The following is a 25,089-nucleotide window of genomic DNA, read 5'->3' as shown; positions in this document are numbered from 1 at the left end:
GTACCATGGGCTGTGTATGGGCAGCAGTTCTCTGCAAGAGATGGATGCAGGAATAACAGGACAAAATAGTTCATAGATACAAGCACTTCTTTATTACTGTTTGTTTACAATTTTTGGAATTTGTAGCTGCTGACATAGACCCCAAGTGAGGCTATACCCCGCGTCACATAGGACTGCGTTTCCGCGAATAGAGGCGGAGCGATAGGGAAGCATGGAGGGGAATGAGGTTTGCGCATGCTTGGCGGCAGAGAGCTGTCAAAAAAGGTCCACGTTGCCGAACAGTGTTGCTAAGGACAACATTCAGGTTCATTTGCCTTGGATACATCAGATTATAAGTTCAAATCTATGAAGGAATAATACATTTTAAAACCGGTTTCTATCAGTCGTCTACATGAGAGAAATCTTACTTCATGGCTTGTTGTGTCGACTGCTCTCCAGCAATTGTCTGTGTGACATCAGAACTGCTGACGCAGCTTTGTGAGAGACTAGTGCAAAAGACTATCGTAAAAATTGTCAGTGTGTTATCTTCTTTGTTCGGTGTCAACAAGCATTATGAGTTTAAACTAATTCGTTCGACATTACAGTGGGAGAAGGCATTTACGATCCTTTGAGCAAGCTAACATTTAACCATTTTCCGTGAACAACTCGACGAAATGATGACCGATAACGTTGAATACCACCGATATCTCGACAGGTAACCCTCCCTTACATTTTAAGGCATTTTCTAATTCGTGCCTTGAAAATGATAGAGGTTTACGTGTTCAAATGTTGGAGTTTTTGACGAATTTATCTGGCTGCATTCTCTCGAGTAATTAGAGCTTACAACAGCCTGGGAAAAGCTTAATTTATCCTTGGGCGATATGTTGAGCATTACAGTCTGAATACTTCATTGGCTTCATACTCTTAATCAATAAAAGGTAGGAAGTTCTCAAGTTCTAAAGTTCTATGTATGCAATTGATGTGTTGATAAAAAGACTTTTAAAACATGAGTCTTTAAAACCAAGAAAGGTCATTACTTTACTGTGTTTCAAAGTCTACATCGTAATACCATCTGCTCTCCGAGTCCATGTTCGAATCATTTCATTGCACGTTGAGGATGATATGTTAAAGGCTTTTATCCATCTTCACCTCCCTGTCAAAGTCTTGTACCTGAAGCTTTGCTTCGTGCCCTACAGATTGTGTCACGCTGAACGGCGATGCTGTCTTTTGCTTCCTGCACAAGCGTTTCAGTGTCTGTTATCTTGAATATTTTTTTTTCCTTACATAGCTTGTAACCTGTGCGAAAATTAATTCAATGAGATTGTACTGACAGTGATACGTGCGTAAACGCAAAACAGTGTGACCATATTTATATGCAAGAAAGTCAAATTTGTACATCCTGTCACACGACTTTTATAAATTAACGAGCTGCAGGAATTCAGCACGAGTCTGGCTTATATTGCCCGGAGTATTTTGGTTTCTGAGCCAGAGTACAATACTCTCAGTCATTTCTCGGTAACAACTGTATGGTAACTGGCATGGTAATTACAATGACCGACTTCGAAACAAGGTATTGCAAGAATTGTTCAGTGAACCACTTCTTGAAAGTGACAGCCTTCATTTCCGAATGGTAAACACTACTGTTTTTCTTACATCTACATACAAGTTTACTCTCATGAACCGAATCAGATGAAGAGTCAGCATGCAGAATATGTATCCGAGAACCTTTTTCCTACGGGAACTTTAAAACCTCCTGTACCATCACTCATTTGCCAGCAGGTATTCATGGAATGATTCTGATTCACTCATGTTTGATGAAGGTAATACAATGTATAACTACTTCTTCCTCTTGTATAGTGCATGTTTTTATAATGGACGTAGTTCATGCTGCTTTTATGTCACTTCTTTCAGTTAAAAACTTCCTTTTCTTATCATATTTGAACACAATGTTTTTTAAAATTCTTTGCGTTGCGCTACCGTTGAAGCCAGTTTTCTCGGGCATCATTGTAACAAGTTTTTGTGATGTTGGGTATCCCCTTTTTATATACATTTGAAAGACTGAACGCTTTAAAATATGTTGTCAAAACCATCTACTTGAGATACAGGTTACTTGCGATTTCGATGCTTTCCAGGCGACACGAAAACAAATTTTCCTAAGGTTTTGTAACGTTCTCTGGCAAAGTCACGTTATTAAAGAACAAGAGTTTATTTGTACCATATACGCCGCTCTGGGCAAGTTGTATATATCGTAATTATTGAACAAAAATATTACTAATGTGGTGTAAAAGACATTTGTTATTCTCCTTGTATTTTTTGTTGTAATATTTCTCTGTATTTAGGATAGGAATTTTTCTGTATTTATTATGTGATTGTAAAATGTGTCAGTATTTGCGATAGCAGAGACATAAAATGTTGCCAGAAGAGAATAATATCGTCAATTTGCAAAGAAATGTTAATAGTCAGCAATACTATTTAAGCACAATGCATTATGTATTCTTTGGTCTTCTCTGTTCAGAAGTCATTGCGGTAGGACACTGTGAAAGAGTTTTTTACGAATGTGTAGACTTCTTTTGTCTCTGTCTGGACTTAGCCGCCATTAGACGATGCGTTACGAATTAATGTGAGTTGTATTGTTGTTTGATCTTAATATATTAGAGTTCATCAAAAGTGTGAATTATTTATGTAAATTAGCTTGCCCACGTCATCTATAAAATTTCTCTAAGAATTTTTCAGCATTTTTTAGCGGTGTTGCTGGGCTGTGCCGCGACCAACAATAGCAGCGGCGGCATATTTAAAAAAAATTATCAAACCCGTAAATCGGGAACAGAGGCATAAAAAGGAAAATCAATAGTGAATTAAGAAATTGTTCTTCTTTGTCAGTGATCCTGTGGCTGATAAAATTTGAATTAATTATACGTTTGTGCATTCGTAGGCGGATAGTTAATGTTAGTTAACATTGAAATTTAAACAGTTTGGTTCTTTCAAAATATCTTAAATGTGTAATGAAGTAGGTTTGATCAGTGATAAATGTCGGCTTGGCAATAATTAAAACATTTTTTGCTAATAGAGGTAATCTTGTGTTCTATGGCTAGTGCCGGGATAAAATTCAGTAAAAATATTTAACAAAAAAACCCACTGCATCTGGAAAGTGTATGCCAAGGCCGAATGATTTAAAGGACTCAATTCTCAACCTAATATTCTTAACCAGTTCATATGAGTTCACGTAAATACTATTTTTTCTTTAAATGTACGTAATTCTTAGGAAAGTAAAAAATTTTTATTACCACACGAAAATAAGAGTGTGGTTCTACAACAAAGTTCGCACGAAAGAAAATTAACTTAAAAGCAAAAGATAAAATTTATTATTCTTCTTTAACGAAATTGTGACGATTTCGTTAAATTGGCGCCCAACGTGGGGCTCGAATATGCAGTGGCCACTAAATACCCGTGAGATAACTAGGGAATTAATATAGTCGAACTTTGTTGCAGAACATTTAATAATTTTTCTATGTATTGTATGTATTGCATAACCAATATTGTGTGGTAATACCTGTGTATGATTTTTTGCATGAGAACACTATGTACCCAGAGGCAAGCTGAAGAAGAGAGCTCAATATTTCGAAAAATTAATTACCTACCACAATATCAGGGGGCAGCTGCACCCAAGATAGATCACCAAAAGGTAAAGCTACAGTGTAGTTGTCCTGTGGGTAGTAAAGTAGCCTCAGTGCGGTGTTCTCGGATCATTAGTGGTGTGCTTGTTGTTAGTACTTTGTTTTAAAATAACAGGACATTTGGGTAGTTAGTCATTGTAGTATATAGTAAGTGTGTATTAGTTAATGTCCATTTCTTGTGTGATTATGTCAGTGAAACCTGAGTGTTAGGATATTTAGTTCAGATTTTATTTCTTTTGTTTACTGTGGTTAGATTGCGTAGTCAGAAAGATATCAACATGGATAATGAGCAACAGTCAGTAAGTAGTGATACTGAGTTAGAAAGTGGGACACAAAGTAATGTTAGTGACGTAGTTCAGGAAGTACAATGTGAAAATCTGGGGGCAGAAGGGCAAGAAATGTTGCCATTGCCACCCAGTGATTCAGTTGATAGCGGAAATACTGTGCCATCCGCAAGCACTGGACACGGACCAGAGAGTGGTGAGGTGTCAGAAGTGCAATCACTAAGAGTTATGTTCGAGCGCATGCTCAATTTCCAAGCTGAATTTGTACGTGTGCAAGCAGAGCGTGATAGAGAACGTGATGCTAAACAAGCAGAGCGCGATAGAGAACGTGATGCTGAACAAGCAGAGCGTGACCAGAGATTGGTAGCTGAATTTGCATGTATGCAAGCAGAACGCGATAAGGAACGTGATGCTAAACAAGCAGAGTGCGATAAAGAACGTGATGCCAAACAAGCAGAGCGCGATAGAGAACGTGATGCTAAACAAGCAGAGCGTGACCGACGCCTGCATGAGAGGGACTTGCAGTTGATGCAAACTTTAGAAGTTATGCAAAGTGAGATTGTTAGTTTGAAACAAAAATATGAAACCATACCCAAAACGGTGCAAGAATTAAGCGAAAGAGTAGACAGTATTCAAGTGGCTAACGCCAATATCGTAGAAGAAATCAGTGTCCTGACTAATAGGGTCGAACAACTAGAAATTGACACAACTCAAGTAATTGAGAACAAAGTGATCGAACAAGTGCACAAAGTAGAAAATGAAGTCATAAAAGAAATAGATCAGAAAGTGCACGCCGCAATTGAGGCCAGAGATGTGGGCTCAAGTGCGGATGTGCAGGATCTAAAAAAGATAGTGCACAAAGACATTCCGCTGTGGCAGCGGAGTGTGGACCGTCGTCTTGCCGAGATGGAGCTTAGCTTGCGGCATGACGAGGCACGGGCGTATGTCACGCCAGCCAGGTCCAACAATGATAGGCATATAAATACTGCAGTAAAAAATTGCGACTGCGAGACAGAACAGGCAACCAATGTAAGTGAAACAAATAAATGTCATTCCAAAGTAGTGATTGAAGAAAGCTTGATTAGGAACCGACAGTTTCAGATCTTTACAACGGAGAAGAAATCTGTTCACCCTGTAGTGTTTTCAAGGGATTTAGAAACATTTTGCCTAGCGTTTGGAGTCATACCCAGAAAATACAGTTCGTTATGTCTTACATACAAGGAGACGCTGCATTATGGGCAACTGAAGCAGCTGATAGTTGCGATACATATGAGCAATTTGAAAAAGCATTCTTGGCCAAATATTGGTCAACATGTATCCAGGAGAGATTACGGAAGGAGGTATATAATCCAGAGCCGTATTCTCCACGACTAGGCAATTTGCGAAAATATTTCGAGAAGTACATTAATAAGACCCGTTACTGGGACGAACAGATTTCATCCCGGGATTTGATCAGACTTTTGAAATCACACTTGCCGATACATGTAAAGGAAAAACTTATACACGTGCCCGAAAATGATATGGAACATTTCTTGTCTGTTCTGGACTCAATTGACCTGATTCAGGAGGACGTTAAGGCAGCCTCTGAACAGGCTAGAAGTAACGGAAATGGTTATAGAAATGGTAGAAATAACACGCCTCCACCAAGTAATGGAAACGACGGAGGTAACAATAGGAGACAAGAGTATGCACAAAACGGAAATAGAGGTAGAGACCGGAACGGCAATAGTCCGCCGGTGAATAATGACCGGAAAAGGAGGTTCGATGACCGGTATGAAACAGGCCCACCAAGCAATAGTAGATGGAAAAATGCCAGGGGGCCGAGCAACACTAATACTTATAATGATGCAAACCGAACTTGGCCGCAGAACCAGAGGCCCAGTCCGGACCGGCAAAACAGTGATAGATATGACAATAACCGACCGCCACCACAAAATGCGCCAATTGCGCAACCGTGGCGGCCGACGCAACACAACGTGCACATAGTGGAGATCAGTGACACAGAGCAGCCACGCCCATCCACTAGCAATAATTCAACAAACTAGATGCAGCCGAGATACGCTCTCCATCGTCGGCTGAGGTTTGGAGTGAGAGCAGCCCGACACAGAACAAAACACCGAACAAGATCTGTATCCTTAGGTATAATGACGGGGTACAGATGGGAGATGAATTAATAACTGAACCATCCACGTGCATAAAGGAGCACAAAGACAAAGTACAAGCGATAATAGAGATCAAAATTAACAATATTGATGTGCAAGCGGTCGTAGATACAGGTGCTACTGTCAGTGTTTATGAGTATGGACTTATTCAAAGTACTGGGGAAGGAAAGGCGTATGCTGACTTTTCCCATGAATAATTGTAAAGTCACTGGAGCCATAAGTGCACAGCGACAAATAATTAAACTCCAAGTGCGGGTAGAGATGTATTTAGGGGATGAAGCCATAGCGTGCTCATTCCTGGTGGTAAAGGGTTTAAAGGTAGCCTGCATTTTGGGGGTAGATTTTTTAAGAGAAAGGGACGCAATAATCGACCTTTCTCGGGGAAAATTAAGTTTGATGAATGCTGGTAGGAGAATTGAATTGTCCATGCTCAGATCTGAAGAAGTACCTGTACCTAATTGTAATGCTATTAACATAAAGTGTAGGAATCAGTCGATACTACATTTAGACAATCATTGTCTAGGACAGAATCTCTATTATCCCGACGTACAAGGTGATCAATTAAAAGCAAATGTGGACGCACTTGTGAACAAAGTATCACAGTCCGAAAATTTGAACTCTATGCAACAGCAGGATTTGGTACAGTTATTATCTAATTATGCAGACGTATTTTCAGAACGACCAGGAATTGTTAAGGGATATCAGTACAATATCGAGGTGAAGCCTCACAAAACTTACTGTCGAGCCTCGTACTCCATTCCTTGGCCCAAGAAGGAAAAAGTTTTTTTACGAACATTTGGAGAGTTAAATAAATTGTTCAGGTTATACATTGCATATAAGCACACAAGATAAGAAAAGCAGGGTGCAACCTTACCAGGTGCGCTCAGAAAAGGAAAGAAAAATATAATCGACATGTGACGAATAACAAAAAATTTAGTGTTGGGGACTTGGTACTCTTACGCAATCATCCTAAGTCCTCAGCATCCTTGAAACAGAATAGCAAGTGGCAATTGGTGTACAATGGTCCTTTTAGAGTAGTAAGTGTGCCACATGAGTGTAGCTATCTCTTAGCAGATCCCCACTCAGGGAGAGTACGGGGACTGTATCCGTGTAAGGATGTAAAAGCATTCCTACAGTAAATTACTAATAGTCCTATGTGGAACCATTCTTTTGTAAATAAAGAACATTAATTATGTGTGATCTTTAGAGATAATGTACTAGTGTAGAAGTGTTTAGTTATAAGAATATGATTGACTTTCTCATGTGTATGGATATTTGTGTCATGTACTCTTTTAATTTGTGTTATCTAGAACATGCTCTAAATGTTTGCACAGAAATCTGATTAGTGCAATTATTTGTAGTGTTAAGCTGTGACAGAGTTCAATCAAAAAGAACATTTTAGTAATGATTAGTTAGTGTACTACATAATTTTCTATGTGCCCAAATTTGAAATATTTCTTGGCACAATCTTTTCTATTATGTGTATGTACGTATATGTGTGTAGTTGTCAGATTGACAGATTCGAACCCAGAATAATATCAATAATATGAGGCCCTGAGAACTTTATTATCTAACCAATGTTATTAGAGAAAATAATGCACCCAGTAGTGACCCGAGGGCACCACGGGAGGCAAACTTGTAGCAAATTTAAGTAGTGCAAAGTTACGCACAAAGAAGCTTCAATTGAAGCATGTGCAGATTCAAACAGTAAAAAAGAGCTAGCCAGATACAGTCCAAGTCAATTTTTGCCTACAGAGACTACACTGTAGTTACGTAGGACGTTGATAGTAAAGTGTGACATGAGTTCAAAGGAGTTATTGAACGATATGCCTGAATCCGGCTGGAATGCACAAATAAAATCTACTCGAACACGAATATAGATGACTTTTGGGCAAACTAATACCAAATTTTGAATATTTGTTACCATGTGCGCAAATATCACACCTTGGTAAAGAGTTACGAATGTGCTATTACAAAAAAAAAAAAAAATTGCACAGCGGACATTGTAAATGAAAATAAAGGAACTTAAACAAAAGTGCAGTATTGTGCGGCAGAGACAGACAGTGACTGTTAAACCTGCAGCAATACGTCACGGAATAGTTGAGTATAAGTAATACAAAAAACTGTATCATCGCCGTGTGTGCAAGTGGACAAGGAACTAGCACGACACGAACAGTGAACCGATAACGGACGGTGGATCAAGCTAGTGTCAAACTTTAACTCTTTGTGTGTCAAGGGACGCTAGGAAAGCGCATTGACTACAGAGATATATTTTGTCCTAAGGTGAAAACTTGCGTGTGACTAATGACAAGTCATGACATGGTGAAAAATATTGTATGCCCATAAAACGTGTTACTGTGACAACGAAACATTGTGCAAACCAGACTAGTGAAGGCCTGCTGAGTAATAACTGCCACTGACTGTGTGCGTTCTTTCCCACAGCAGGAAAAATGCCTATAAGGATAGTACACTGTTTGTGAACTTGTTGCATGTTTCCTGGAGCACTGCAAGAAGACGTCGCACGGGCGAGCTGATATCCAACGCGCATCCGGCTACATCAGCTATGCAGCGGCCGCAGCAGCCCGTAGCAGACCAGAGAGACAGCCACGCCCCTCCGCGCCGTAGCTGTCAACGCCGGGGGCGGTGACCTACACGGAGTCAGCGCGCCGCACCGAGCGCCGCTCAACAATCACTCCGCACCGCTCACCAAATACAGCATTATTGACTTTTTTTGAAATGTTCACATAAACTGAATAACATGTCAATGACTTCATTTCGATAAACATTTAACATTTACTATGTATGTCCGTAAGTGATATATCCTAGGACAAGTGACCTTGTAGTGTATCACAAGAATAATAGTATCACACACAAAAAACTTCCGTCGAACTGTATGTGACTGTGATATTGTGTAATTGTGTAACCGTTTGTGACGAACTGCTAATTTAACTCAAATGAATAATTGTTAAAGAGACAATATTGACCATGAACCAACTGGGATGGCTGGGCTCCGGCACAGTTTTGCCCAGGTTTCCTGTTTGCCTACGCCAAAATGGGGGAGCCATGAACTTACATAACCCTGGGACTAAATAAAAGAGCCATTCCGTAAAATATACAAGTGTAAAGAACGTTACTGGCACCATTGTGTCAAAGTGTAAAAACTCTTTGCCAAATGCTGCCAGGGGGCAATGTAACGTTCCCTGGCAAACTCACGTTATTAAAGAACAAGAGTTTATTTGTACCATATACGCCGCTCTGGGCAAGTTGTATATATCGTAATTATTGAACAAAAATATTACTGAATGTGGTGTAAAAGACATTTGTTATTCTCCTTATATTTTTTGTTGTAATATTTCTCTGTATTTAGGATAGGAATTTTTCTGTATTTATTATGTGATTGTAAAATGTGTCAGTATTTGCGATAGCAGAGATATAAAATGTTGCCAGAAGAGAATAATATCGTCAATTTGCAAAGAAATGTTAATAGTCAGCAATACTATTTAAGCACAATGCATTATGTATTCTTTGGTCTTCTCTGTTCAGAAGTCATTGCGGTAGGACACTGTGAACGAGTTTTTTACGAATGTGTAGACTTCTTTTGTCTCTGTCTGGACTTAGCCGCCATTAGACGATGCGTTACGAATTAATGTGAGTTGTATTGTTGTTTGATCTAAATATATTAGAGTTTATCAAAAGTGTGAATTATTTATGTAAATTAGCTTGCCCACGTCATCTATAAAATTTCTCTAAGACTTTTTCAGCATTTTTTAGCGGTGTTGCTGGGCTGTGCCGCGACCAACAATAGCAGCGGCGGCATATTTAAAAAAAATTATCAAACCCGTAAATCGGGAACAGAGCCATAAAAAGAAAAATCAATAGTGAATTAAGAAATTGTTCTTCTTTTTCAGTGATCCTGTGGCTGATAAAATTTGAATTAATTATACGTTTGTGCATTCGTAGGCGGATAGTTAATGTTAGTTAACATTGAAATTTAAACAGTTTGGTTCTTTCAAAATATCTTAAATGTGTAATGAAGTAGGTTTGATCAGTGATAAATGTCGGCTTGGCAATAATTAAAACATTTTTTGCTAATAGAGGTAATCTTGTGTTCTATGGCTAGTGCCGGGATAAAATTCAGTAAAAATATTTAACAAAAAAACCCACTGCATCTGGAAAGTGTATGCCAAGGCCGAATGATTTAAAGGACTCAATTCTCAACCTAATATTCTTAACCAGTTCATATGAGTTCACGTAAATATTATTTTTTCTTTAAATGTACGTAATTCTTAAGAAAGTAAAAAATTTTTATTACCACACGAAAATAAGAGAGTGGTCCTACAACAAAGTTCGCACGAAAGAAAATTAACTTAAAAGCAAAAGATAAAATTTATTATTCTTCTTTAACGAAATTGTGACGATTTCGTTAAAGTTTCTATAGCTCCGACACTTTTGTTTACTGTTCTCCGTATGGTTCTCTTGCCGACACGTGCTTCTACAGTTCGTTCTTGAGTCTTCAAAATGTCAAAAATAGAAGTATCGCTTTCAGAATCATATTTGAAACAGTTACAAATCCGGGACGTAGACATCCTTGACTACTTGTGAAGCACCTACGTCTAGATCTACATCCACACGATTACTCAGCGATTCACAATTAAGTGCCTGGCATAGCGTTCATCGAACCACCTTCAAGCTATTTCTCTGCCGTTCCATTTTGGACCAGCGTGCGGGAAACGAGAACACTTTAATCTTTCCATGCTAGCTCTAATTTCTCTTATTTAATTATGATAATCATTCCTCCCTGTGTATGTGGGCACCAGAGAAGTATTTTCACAGTCTGAAGAGAAAATTGGAGACTGAAATTTCATGAGAAGATCCTACCACGACGAAAAATGCCTTTGTTTTGATGATTAACAAGTCAATTCGTGTATCATATCCTTCACAGTATCTCCCCTTCTTCGCGATTGTACAAAACGATCTGGCTGTCTTTGAACTTCTTCGATCAGTCCTGTCTGCTGCGGATCCCACATCGGACAGCGCTACTCCAGAAGAAGCAGAAAAGCTTGGCGTGAGTAGTTTCTTCAGTAGACCTGTTGCATTTTCTAATTATTTTACCAATAAATAGTAGTCTTGGGTTCCTTTCCACACAACGTTATCCATGTGATCATTGGAATTTAAGTTATTCGTAACAGTAATCCGAAATTTAGCGCATTTCTTTTAGAACTCATGCGTGTGACTTCAGACTTTTCATTATTTAGATTCAGTTGTCACTTTTCTCACCATACAGACATCTTGTTTAAGTCGTTTCGTAATTTGTTTTGATCATCTGATGACTGAAGACGATAAATCACAGCATCATCTGCAAACCATCTAAAAGACTTGTCTCCTAAATCGTTTATTAGGTTAGGAACAGAGGAGCGCATGTAACACACCCTTACAAACACCAGATATCACTTCTGTTTTACTCGATGGTTTTCCATCTATTACTACATAATGCAACCTTCCTGAAACTAAATCACGAATCCAGTCGTACAACTAAGACGATACTCCATAGTCACGTATTTTTATTAAAAGTGCTTGTGAGGAACTTCACATTTATTGTAGTCATCTGACATATTCATTTGGAAGTCTCACTAAAACTTTACAGATACACATTCACAGCTACACACACACATATTCACTGCTACAAGAAAGTAACATCGACATCTAAATAATTCGGTCACTCTGTGAATGAGACTGCATTCTCGCAAAATATGGCAACAGCACAGCATGCGGAGGAGAGATTCTCACAGTCTGGTTTGTAAACCGCGGCTAGCCGCTCGGAAAGAGAACGGATGTTATTGGCTCCTAGCTGTTAATGGTGGGGGATGCGCAGAAAGGCGGAAAATAAGCCAGCCTTCTTACATGACGCGAACTGTAGTACACATCATAGTGTTTCCGGTCCAGGTTCACTCTGAGTGGTAGCGCTGGCTGTGCATCTCCACTCTGGCTATTGCGTCAAGGGCATCGAATAATGCTTGTTGGGACTTTCCCCACTGAAAGGCTTCCCCATTATGACTCAAGTTAGTAAGATTAATGGGCAACGGCGCGAAACTGGGTATAAACTTACGTGAAAAAATTACCATTGTGATAAATATAGCAATGTCTTTCTGATCTCTGGGTTTAGAAACGTGTGAATGGCTTTGGCATGCTCATGATCAATTGTCAACCCTTCTCCTGATGCAATACATCCAAGGAAGGAATTCTCCCTATGCACAAGATTAGCTTTAGAGAGCTCAGAAGTAAGCTCCTCTTTCTTCAACCGCTGAATCACCTGACCAATGTGTAACAGATGTTCTTCAAACGTTTTACTATAAATAACCACATCATCAAGATAGTTATACACATAGTTGAACTTTAAGTCGCATAACACTGAAACTAAAGGACATGACAAAACAGCTGCTTTGGTGGCCAACCCAAAAGGGACTTATTATATTCAAAGAAATTACAGTGAGTGCAGAAAGCGGTAACAGATTTTTATTCGTCGACTAGTCGAATCTGATGATGTGCTTCATTCAGGTCCGTAATAATAAAATATTCAGCATCGATAACTCATGTAAAAAATTATGAAGATCTAGGAGAGGGAGGATGTATTGAATTACCTTTCAGCTGCGTGTCCTATCATCTACCTCTGGACGATACCATTATTTGTTAGGCTTGGGGACCAGGAGAATGGGTGAGGCATATGGTGATACATAGTGCCTAATTCCCAATTCCTCCAACTGTTAATTTATAATTTTTCGCAAATGCCTCAGTTTTGGCTGAGATAACCTATAATGTGGCTGTTGCACAGGTATTTGGCCACTCAATAAGATTTTATACTCTCAACCTCTCGTTGAGTACTCTGGGATTTCGCCTTAACACATCTAACAATCTCTCTTCCTGTTCTTTGGTTAGATGTGAGGTATAAGACACTGATTGCTTAGCTCTTACTGAACCAACACAATGTTCGCTCTCATGCTCACACAAGGGTAACTTCTCCGCCAGCCTAAACTTAGCGTAAAGACTTGATCTGAAAATTCACACACATCCTCTTTGCTCCAAAGTATCTGACCGTAGTACAACACCTATGAGAAGTCCATACCCCACCACAATGAACGCCATGGGTCATGAAAACTGAAATTCCTGACGGTATGCACACTTCACCCATCACTGACAACAGCCTCCCATTTACCACTCAACACTTCACATCCACGCCTTTTACCAGTGATACACAAATGGTAATTTTCAGTGTGAGACACCTCTGGCTTTATGCCACCACTTTAGTAGCCTGCACAGATTCATACACCAATCCATACCAGCCTGGCATCGTCTTCTCCTTCCTTTATTATGCATTACCAGGCAGTCATGAACTATGTGCCCCACTTCATTACACCCAAAATATGCTCTCACTTGATCCTTCTTGGGTCCTGCATCTCATCCCTAACTGTGAATACTTCAGCAGCGGACACTCTTTTCCCACCATCCTACCACACACTCGTTATGCTTACGATCAAGTGGCCCAATTCCAAAAATGTTCACGATTTACTGCAGAATAAGGGGGAAAAGGTATTGGTACACGCAGTACCCTCCAGCACACTTGAGACAAGAGAGGGAGTTAATGTTCCATTGATGTCAAATTCTGACCTGCTTAAAATTTCAGGTCTCTAGCTCATTGGAAGTTAGCTGAAAATCAATTGCAAAATTTGTACAGGACAGACAGACAGCAATATTCATTTCCTCTTCCTCCATCTCTCTGCTCAGCCGTTCCTGCCTGCTTGCATACAACCTGAAACACATTCTGACACTACCCTTACGACACACCAGCCCTGCAGGCCAGTCAGGATGTCAGGCATTACCAACACTTTTCGCTCTCCCCTAAGGGAGGTAGGCAGATAAAAGAAGATGGTAGCAGATCCAGTATAAAAAGTCATTCTGGACACATACTGCCCCCCCCCCCCATCCACCGTTAAATGAGGCAGGAACTAAGCATAGGTTACCTCTTCGTGGAAAATGTGACAGTCTTTTTTCTCACCAGTTACATGAAACGAAAGTAGTGGAAATTCTTATTATGTAAAGGATTTCAAGTATGTGTAGCAAGTGAAGGCATACTTAGAAAAGTAGAACTGAGTCCGCCGCACTGGAGATTAAGTGACATAGGCCGGGATCATGTTGGTTTACTCAGTTCGGCTGTGCTAGGATCCCAAGTGGGAGCTGTAGCTTATGGGTTAAAATAGCAGCTCTCCCTGTGGTTGGCAGTAGCTCGATTTAGATTTCTTGCATCATGCCAAAATTAACTTGGAATGACATTTACTTGACTGGAAGGAACACGTTTCTATCTTGTTTTTACAAGTAGAAAACCATTACTGTTGCAGTTATCACCCCTAGGCCATAGATAGCTGCCTAAACAGAAGACAAGATGCATTAAAGTCAATTCTCTGGATATCGTACAGAAAGGTATTAGAAAATTAATTTGGGTTGATGTACGAGTTGATCTACTAGTTGGCTCTGTGTGCGTGTGTAGTTGAGCCTTTACCTGAGAATAAAGAACTAGAAAACGCACAAACATGACGTAGTTTGTCCTGCATGCAGGAAATTGTTGGAAACAGTTTTGTGCATTGATAACTTCGTTTCTGAAAAGGTGGAACTTTTTGTGGGTGAACTTAGGGTATAATTTTATAGCAAGAACACAACACTTTTAGGAATAGTGATCTTCTTCCTTTAATATCTAAAAGATGACTCATAGCAACAACAAAAATTTCATACAGTAAAGGCATCGAAAATAAAAGAAACTCTTAGGAGGAAAGAAATTCACAACACAGAGCGAAACACCACCGCAGGAGAGGAGGGGAAACACAGTTCTGATATTTTACTTTAACACTTCCCCCCAAATCAAAATGTGGTGCACTACACAACTTTTAAATAAAAAATAAGAGATCAAAACACATTAGTTACGAAGTCCTGTTTATGTACACATTGATCTAAATTTGTTTTTATTTTAAGAGATTTGTAAACATGTCACCAAGTTGATTTTCAAAACATACATATTCTACATTGTTATCCCCATTTTGACAGAGTTCCCACACAAAATAATACCGTACTTCGACGTGCTTAGAACGTTTGTGGAACTCTGCGTTTTTCACTAATTTAATGGCACTTGCATTGTCAAGGAACAATATGGGCGTGTTACTTTTTCCACTGATCTCCAACAGCAGCCATACTGACTCCTTGTCTTCTTCACTTGCAGCAACGAACTTCGCTTCAGTGGTGGATAGTGCAACTGACATCTGCAGTTGAGCTGTCCAGGGTACAGCCGTGTCGCCAATCACTGAAACAAAACCATTTGTTGATCGTCTTGTTTTAGTGTTGCCAGCAAAGTCAGCGTCAGTATAGGCACAAAGTTTACCGCCAGATGAAGTATAGATGAGACCTAAGTCCGGGGTACCACGAAGATATCTGAAAATACGTTTTACAGCGTTCCAATCAGAAGAAGTGTGTTTAGCCACAGATCGAGAAACTTTCTAAACAGCCTAAGCGAGATCTGGACGAGTAGAAAATGCCAAGTACATTAGTGATCCCACATCTAAACAACAAGGAACGTTGTTGTCAATAATATTGCTATATTCACTTATTGTTCATTATCACACGACATTTTAATGGTTTTGAATCAGCCATGTTAAAACGACATAGAATCTCGTGTATGCCCCCTGTGAAATAAACAAGTCACATTCTCGTTACTCTATTTGCATGCCTAAAAATGAGTCCAAGGATCCCACTGTTATTTTGAATTCACACTTTAACATATCTAAAAACGAATTCACTGTACTCTCAGTTGTTCTTGCGATAAGTCCATCATTGACATAAATAGGAACCAGCAATTTTTCTGATTTGCTTTGTCAAACGTAAATGCAAGGATCTGCTGTCGAACTAATAATTTTTCGTCATGAATGAATGAAACTTATTATTCCAGCAACGCGGTGATTTCTTAACCCCATACAATGATTTCTTGAGGCGACAAATACGACCTGAGCCATCATCGAAATCTTCCTGACCCATGTATATTTCTGTATCGAAGTCACCATATAAAAATGCATTTCTAACGTCGAATTGACCAAGTTTCAAAGTTCTTCTGCTGCAATCGCTATTACAGCACAAATAGCGTCATAACGAGCAACTGGACTAAACGTTTCATCATAACCAAGTCTGGCACGTTGAAACATACTGCGCACTACCAAGCGAGCACGGTGTCGATCAATCGATCCATCAGGTTTATATTTAATTCGAAGTACCCATCGATTATCGATAACACTTTTTCCTTTAGGCAGTTCTACCAAGTCCCAGGTATCATTTCCTTCAAATGCCTTCATTTCTTCTTTCATCGCATTAAACCATTTATTGGAATTACTACGTTCCACAGCTTCATTGAAGTTTGTTGGTGCAAAGTAATGCTTCTGCTTCTTGAGAGTGGTGTGGCTGGTATCTTAATTCGTAGTCACTAACTTTTACTGGGGGACGTATTCCACGAACTGGACGTCGATATGGTAACTCATTCGAATATTCTTGGTCACTAATTTTAATCTGTAAATTCACTTTTCTCTCATGTTTCTTCAGGTACGAAATAACATTGCTTTTCTGGTTAAAAATCAACATTGCGCGATTTCATCACACGATGTTTTGTTGGAATTCACACTTTGTAACCATCTTTGTCATTCACGTAGCCAATGAAATGGGCAGGTATAGCCTAGTCATCGAACTTAGAACGATAGTTCTTTGGCAAATAAACATAACATTCGTAGATAGTTAAAACTGTTAAACACTTCGCCAATCCACAATTCGAAAGGTGTTTTATCTTCAACACTTGATTCCCAGAACGATTGAGTAGAAAACCGGCTGTGTCACATGAATGAGCCCACAATGATTTAGGTAATTTGCTAGAAAGGTGTTTTATCTTCAACACTGGATTCCCAGAACGATTGAGTAGAAAACCGGCTGTGTCACATGAATGAGCCCACAATGATTTAGGTAATTTGCTAGACGTTAACAATGAGTGAGCTAATTCAACTATATGTCGAGTTGCTTGTTCAGCTACACGATTTTGCTCAGAAGTGTCTGGACACGTAACTCAATACCACCCTATCGTAGAACAGCAGCTACCACATTACAATTAAACTCTTCTACACTGTCAGACCGAAATACTTTTACCTTACGACCAACAGCGTCACACTGCTACAAAAATGTTTTCAAATTGTTAGCCACTTCATATTTATTTCGCATAAAATATATCCGAACGAAACGAGAAAAATCATCTTTGAAAATCACATAGTAACGAAAACCATTTATAGAGTCAACAGACATGCGTCCATTAATGTCTGCATTGATCAACGCACCGACAGTTTATGGATGATCTCTGCGATGGCTGAATGGTTTACAGTGGGATTTGCCAACGACACATTCAACACAAAACGATGAGGTATCAGGGTACTTAACTGATACACCGAAACGAGAGAGCACATCTTGTACAAGACGTTTATCTTGATGACCGAGCCTCTCATGCCAACATTGTAATTGTTCTTCTGAAGATGCTAAGTTAATCATTACTTGTGAATCCGGAGGACAAACAACCATGTTCATAATGTATACTGAACCAACTTGTCTTCCTGTTGCAACTATTTCACTACATCGCCGAATGATAACACCTTTGTTATCATAAATTACATTATATCCACATTGTGTAGCTCGACGGACAGAGAAAAGTCGATGTTTGACATCAGGTACATACTAGACATTTTCAAGCAAAGCATGGGTCCTCCTTTAGTTTCTGAATATTTCAGTATGAATACTGCCAGTATCATGTGCAAAAACAACTTTTTTTCCAGCTGTTGTACACATTGTGGAATCGGAAACTTTTCAAATGTAGCGAATGCCATTTATTTGGTGAAATATGATGTGTCGTGCCAGAGTCCGAAATCCAAGAACCTACACTATCAAAATTAACATGAGACAAGCTAGTGGCTAGAAATGTATTTGATTTGCTGCTCACTTTTAAACTGGAACTCGAATTATTATTGTTATTAGCTGACGCTTTTGCTTCTTCTCCGGCCAAGCGCTTTCGACAGTTTGCGATAATATGTCCAGTTTTCTTGCAACACAGACACGTACGACTTTCTTTCTCCTTTAAATTACTCCCCTCTGTTGCAAATGTCTTCTGTTTTTGATGTTGCTCATCTGATTTCGATTTTGCATAGAAAGCACCAGCTGCCTGAGTAGCTAGCGAATTCTCAACCGAACGTAGATTCTCAATAAGAAGCAGTGTCGTCTGCTCAGATTCAGGGACACAATATCAGGTCGACCCGTAAAACTGATATTCGGGTTTTGAAAATACGATGGAGGCGCAGCGAAAGGGGAAAAGTTGCATTTGCATTAATTTTGTTCAGTTCACTGCACAAGGTAGCGACGTGAATTTTGTTATAGACGCGACGTCATCTTTTGACGATTCAGAGAAACAATCTAACGACGTTTATAGTCGCTGCAATGAAGATTGTTCATATACTGACGTAAGGATACCCCATATTTGTTTTGCGTCAGTCTTCTTTCTTACGTGAATGGCGGGTTCCTCATTAAGCACCGTTCCAACGATACGACCTGCCTGAGCATAGTCCCACTGCCAGCGCCGATATGTGTCGGACGGTTCTTCTCCTTCCGCTAATGACGGACAATGACGTGTACCATCTATAACGAATAAAGAGAATGATCCTTTCAATAAAGTTGAATTTGCCATTTCCAGTGATCAATAGTTGACGATTTGCAAATGCTTGAACGACTTATATCATCACTCAAGTGAAGCGCTGTTTCTGTCATTCCAAAAATTTTACGTTTCACGAATATCCTAGTAAATGGAAAAATAGTCTGACGAACGATTACTATGATTCTCAGAACCTGAAGCGTTCAGGCCTGGGCCCATATCCTGTCGTGGGTGAACTTAGGATATAATTTTATAGCAAGAACACAACACTTTTAGGAATAGTAATATTCTTCTAGCGATCTAAAAGATAACTCATAGCAACAACAAAAACTTAATAGAGTAAAAGCATGGAAAATAAAAGAAACTCTTAGGAGCAAAGAAATTCACAACACAGAACCAAACACCACCGTGGGAGAGGAGAGGAAACACAGTTCTGACGTTTTTGCTTTATCAGAACTATCACAAGATACCCTGACAGCCAGCTGAGAAGCACTACACGAAAATGAATTTGATGGGATTTAGGGTGAAAATGAATTTGATGGGATTTTCACGTCAATCTCTGCAATGCTGGAACAGTCTGTTACTTTAACCTAACAGAGGAGGAAAGTATCACAACTAGAGGGACCGAATAAGGAGGACAGGGACAGGCTATTAGAAGAATATATTCATTGTAGAATCTCCACAACAACATGGAACTTCACCAGACAGAGGCAGAATTCCCTCCAGACACGGCTCCACCAACAGCCATCCAGCTGAATTTGGTCCACACATAGATTAGACTCCAATCTTAATGTCATGGTGAATTCTCTTTTAAAGAACGGCGACCTCACATGCTGCAGCCCGCAAACTAGCGCCATTGGTCAAAGCAGACACGCCAAAGACGCAAAACTGCTTCAGTGACCAAGAAAGTAGACTGTTACAGTGTTTGTATCGATTAATGGAAACTAATTGCAACAGTCTCATGTAAAGTACTGCAGAGATAAACATCGTGATCTACTGGAAACAAACATAAGGTTAAGGAATAAAAGTACCAAATGACTTGGCAACGTTAATCACTAAACAACAATTAAGTATGCCCTCGATATTCTCCGACATTTTGTATGACATATTCAATCAGTTACATGGGTATTTACAGTTTAAGGACGACTTAGAAACCTGTTTGGCATTTTTACAAAAAACATTATTACCAGGCTTGAAAGCAGCGATATGTGGCGTAATAAACCGTTGGTTTGACTGAGGATTGTACTCTGGACTTTTGGATTTGTACACTGAGAAAAATGTTGTGTATAACTGTTTAATATGTAAATGAATCTCAAGCAATATAAATATTTTTTTTATAAAAAAGAGTTTTTCTTATTCTATACAGCAACATGCTCATATTCTAATATGGTAGAAAACACTAAGAAGAGTTACTGAAACTGATAATTCAGCTACATTTATTCATACAGATTTAAATTACGACGTACAACTGTAACTAAGGAACGTTTCTACATTGGGAAACACTGGATATTGTACTAAACAGAGCTGATATGTTACTAGGACATGCCAAAAGAACGATACTATGCACTGATATGTTTGCCCCCGACTAAACTCACCAAGATATCGAACGTTGGACGCTGAGGCGAACAATAGTTTAAGCATAAAGTATCGAGTTTAGGACGAAGACAATGTGGACGTCAGACCACTCATCAAAATCGCACAGTTTGAATACCTTGTCTATCTTATAGTTCAAATGAAGGAACGTTCCCGGATGTTCGAGCACAAGGTAATGATTCGTGTCTGGAATCGCGCCAAAACACTGGAGTGCATTGTGATAAAAAGGTACTCGGCCACCTTAAAAGGGACGTTTACAGACCTACGAACCACGTGGCACTTCTAGAGGGATCAGAATGGGCAGAAGCAACAAAACAACGGCTGCATGGAGTTGAAGTGAATATCTTTAATGTCATTTCCAAAATAACCACAACGTCATTGAAGTAAGTCAGTTCACAGGAACCACATAAAACCTAATCTTACCGGCTGCAATGGCACTAGGCCCATTCCTTCCGTAGGCGAGGAAAGTGTGTTAACCGCCGCACTACCTTATTCGTCATTAAACATACCCGCTTACTTTGCCTGACGGCTTTCGGTTACGGAGGACCATTGTGCCGGAACATTACGTAATATTATCATCATATGCACCAAGAGACAGTTCCGAGGTTGTTAATGTTGAGAGTAGCAGAATTAATGAAGTGTAATTCGAAAGCGAAAGGGAAGTAGGAAGGAAATTTAAACGTTCCCTAGCCCCAGGATCATATAAGTTTGAGCATTACGTCGTCGGAAAAGAACTGTGGGACAAACTGCCTGCGACATGTTGAGAAATGGCGGTGCGCATCCGCCTGACGTGATTTAGTGGAAAAGTGGGAACATCTACGTTAGGATGGCCGGTTGGAGTTCGGATTACACTGCTCCTAAATACAGGTCCAATAATCGCTTTGACAAAATAAATGGTAGAAAAAAAAACGCCAGGGATCGCAACTACATACGCATTGAGTCTCAAAGCGCGAAGCTGTTGCAGCAGGCAACGCACGCAGAGTGAGCAAGAAAGTCGCGTACCACTGCCAAAGCAAAAATGCCGTCCAATTACCAGTGACAAATGCAGACGCCGTGTTTCATTCGCGTTACTTGCTACATGACAGCTTCATGTTGCATTTGCTCATTATTTCCGATTTACACTACTAGAAGTAAGCGGCCTTTGTTTACGCATCTACATCTAAATCTACATACATACTCCGCAATCCACCATACGGTGCGTGGCGGAGGGTACCTTGTACCACAACTATCATATTCTCTCCCTGTTCCACTCCCAAACAGAACGAGGGAAAAATGACTGCATATATGACTCTGTACGAGCCCTACTCTCTCTTATCTTATCTTTGTGGTCTTTCTGCGAAATATAAGTTGACGGCAGAAAAGTTGTACTACAGTCAGCCTCAAATGCTGGTTCTCTAAATTTCCTCAGTAGCGATTCACGAAAAGAACGCCTCCTTTCCTCTAGAGACTCCCACCCCAGTTCCTGAAGCATTTCGGTAACACTCGCGTGATGATCAAACCTACCAGTAACAAATCTAGCAGCCCGCCTCTGAATTGTTTCTATGTCCTCCCTCAATCCGACCTCATATGGATCCCAAACGCTCGAGCAGTACTCAAGAATAGGTCGTATTAGTGTTTTATAAGCGGTCTCCTTTACAGATCAACCACATCTTCCTAACATTCTCCCAGTGAACCGAAGACGACTATCCGCCATCCCCACAACTGCCATTACATGCTTGTCCCATTTCATATCGCTCTGCAATGTTACGCCCAAATATTTAATCGATGTGACCGTGTCAAGCGCTACACTACTAATGGAGTATTCAAATATTACGGGATTTTTTTCCCCTATTCATCTGCATTAATTTACATTTATCTACATTTAGAGTTAGCTGCCATTCTTTACACCAATCACAAATACTGTCCAAGTAATCTTGTATCCTCCTACAGTCACTCAACGACGACACCTTCCCGTACACCACAGCATCATCAGCAAACAGCCGCACATTGCTATCCACCCTATCCAAAAGATCATTTATGTAGGTAGAAAACAAGAGCGGACCTACCACACTTCCCTGGGGCACTCCAGATGACACCCTCACCTCCGATGAACACTCACCATTGAGGACAACGTACTGGGTTCTATTACTTAAGAAGTATTCAAGCCACTCACATATTTGGGAACAAATCCCATATGCTCGTACCTTAGTTAGGAGTTACTCCACCTGTTGGTGACTACCCTAACCTGAATCTTCGGCAAAGAATATTGAAGTGTCAGAAAGTAAGGTAAAAGGACTGAAAACACTATACATCGTATCCAGCGACCTCGCCGACAAGCTTTGAGGGACAATATTAAGGTCGAATTTTCTTTCTGTACGGTATCCTACTCAGTGTGCAACAATGCCTCAGTTACTTATACGAATTCAATTTGTCTGTGTTACGATCTTGACGTCGTCTGTGGTGCTATTAGCGGCCATCTGCCGCTACTTTGGCTGTTCGGTGCACCAGTGTCGCTCTTACGGTGGTCAAAGTGCCGCACAGATACTGACGGTATCTCAAAACTCTCAATCATCACTACTTGAAATAAATGCAAATGAAAGTGTATAATATAGTTTTCTTGGTCACCATAAACTTCGTTCATTTCTCATTAATGATGAAGTGTAACAGCGACAGTTCTTCCAGAATTTCCGGATATACACCTTTATGTGCTCTTTCGTACCTTTCTCCTTTCTTACCTTACAAAACACAAAGAGCAGCACATACTTACTTTTTTAACTGCAAAATGAACGCCAACTGGAATAATATGCACACCAACACCATTAAGGAGGCTGAAAGCGTTAAAGCGGTGGCGGCATCTGTCACTTCTGGCAGTAATGATTACGAGAGAAGGACGAAGGTAACTCCAGTGACTCCTGTAAGTCGCTATCTGGGAGAAATATCCTGTACGACCATCTGACGCACACTGGTCTGTTTCCTGCCTCTGTCATCAACGACAAAAGCGGCATTTTCGTTGATAAAGTTATATGTAAGTCGCATTATTAGCAGGAAGGTGATAATTTCGGTGAACGATTTAACTGTCGGCTTTCGCCAAAGTGCTAAGAACGATTTGTCGTGAACTTACAGTTCGTTGTCTCTCAATTATATCATCCGGACAGAAAATATATAGAGTGTCCACAAATTACAGTTTAATACTTTAGTAACTTCAAAACTATAGTAGACATTAACAAATGGTTTTCAACATTTGATAACTCACAAAGCCTTTTTTACCTCCCAGGTGACGGAATTTTTACGCAAAATTGAACTTGAACCGTTGATAAAATGTGGACGCCACGGGACGAAGCTCAGTGTGTGGCTTGCTTCATACAGAAGACGTCCGAGACGCAACTGCAACGAAGCCGGTATGGAAGCCAACCACCGTCCCGGCTAATTGTTCGGGCTTGGCATACGTCGTTTATGGAAACAGGTACGCTCTCCATAAAAAGGGGGCGGATGGCCTATCTGTTTCAGATGCCAACGTGAACAAGGTACGGTAGGCGTTTGCAAGGAATCCGACAAAATCGGTGGGTTTAGCAGCAAGAGAGTTGGAAATGAGACGATCGACAGTGCACATATCTTATATAAAAAGTTACGGCTATATGCATACAAGTTGGTGCTGATTCCAGGCATTAAAGTCTACGAACATACCTCAGCGCCGACAGTTTGCAGTGGATATGTTAGGCAAGACTGAAGCAAACAGTGACTTTTTGGAAAAGATTGGTATCTCCGCTGAGACAACGTTTCATGCATCCGGCAGGCTGGATCGCTCTAACGTTCGCACGTGGAGTTCACAGCATCTTCATGTTACACATGAAATGAAAATGATCTGTACCAAGGCCAGTGTTTGGTGCGGACTTATGTGCAATTATATCATTGGTCCATACTTTTTCATCAAGTCTGCCGTCAACGGTGGCGTTTCCCTGGATATGTTACAAGTTTCTAGATGAAAAGTTTGTAGACAGGTGAATTTGATGAGATGGCGCAGTTCGATGCCTGCCACGATCCCCAGACGTCACACCACTTAATTTCTTCCCGTGCGATTTTATAAAGGACCAGGTGCACTGATCGTAGGTTAGAGGTTTACAGGAATGCATTCGCAGTGCACTTGAACACGCCACCGTAGATATCTTTAATCGGACGTGGATACAATTGGAATTTTGACTAGACATATAAATGCCACCAAGAGTGCACACATTGATGTGTGAGAGAAAGGAAACAAAACTTTTATGAGTTATCTTACCACTTGATCAAAACCATTTGTTAATATCTAGTATAGTTTTAAGATCATTTAAGTCTTCAGTTGTAAAGACAATTTGTGTACATCCTGTGTCCCATATCAAACTACTTTACAAATATAATATTAAGTTCAAAGCATATGAAGTAAGTGTTGACGTACAAAGTGCACACAGAAACAACTTTCTTCCTCTCGTCAGCCGTAATCTTTCAATGAGTGTATTCAGCGTGTATCAAGCCCGTAGGTTCAAAATTATGCAGCTAGTAGAGGATCCTAGCGGCAGATATTAATACTCAGTTTTTTTGTTTGACGTAAATGATTTAATCTTTGCAGCAGCAACTTAAGCTCACAGAGGCTGTTCAACTGGTGACCGCTGGTCCTAGGATACACA

General features: G+C 40.0%; 1 protein-coding gene across 1 annotated transcript; it reads left to right on the top strand.

Annotated features, from left to right (window-relative positions):
- Window positions 1–3,931: 3,931 nt before the first annotated feature.
- Window positions 3,932–15,144, top strand: LOC124771818 (putative uncharacterized protein DDB_G0271982). Its single transcript, XM_047249328.1, has 2 exons — window positions 3,932–4,966; window positions 15,118–15,144. The coding sequence occupies exons 1-2, from the start codon at window positions 3,932–3,934 to the stop codon at window positions 15,142–15,144; spliced, it is 1,062 nt and encodes a 353-aa protein (XP_047105284.1).
- The last annotated feature ends 9,945 nt before the right edge of the window (window positions 15,145–25,089 follow it).

The sequence above is a fragment of the Schistocerca piceifrons genome, chromosome 1 (genome assembly GCF_021461385.2).
Source record: "Schistocerca piceifrons isolate TAMUIC-IGC-003096 chromosome 1, iqSchPice1.1, whole genome shotgun sequence".
NCBI classification, from domain to species: domain Eukaryota; kingdom Metazoa; phylum Arthropoda; class Insecta; order Orthoptera; family Acrididae; genus Schistocerca; species Schistocerca piceifrons.
Note: the sequence above shows the minus strand (reverse complement) of the source record. Positions and strands in the feature narration are given on the sequence as shown.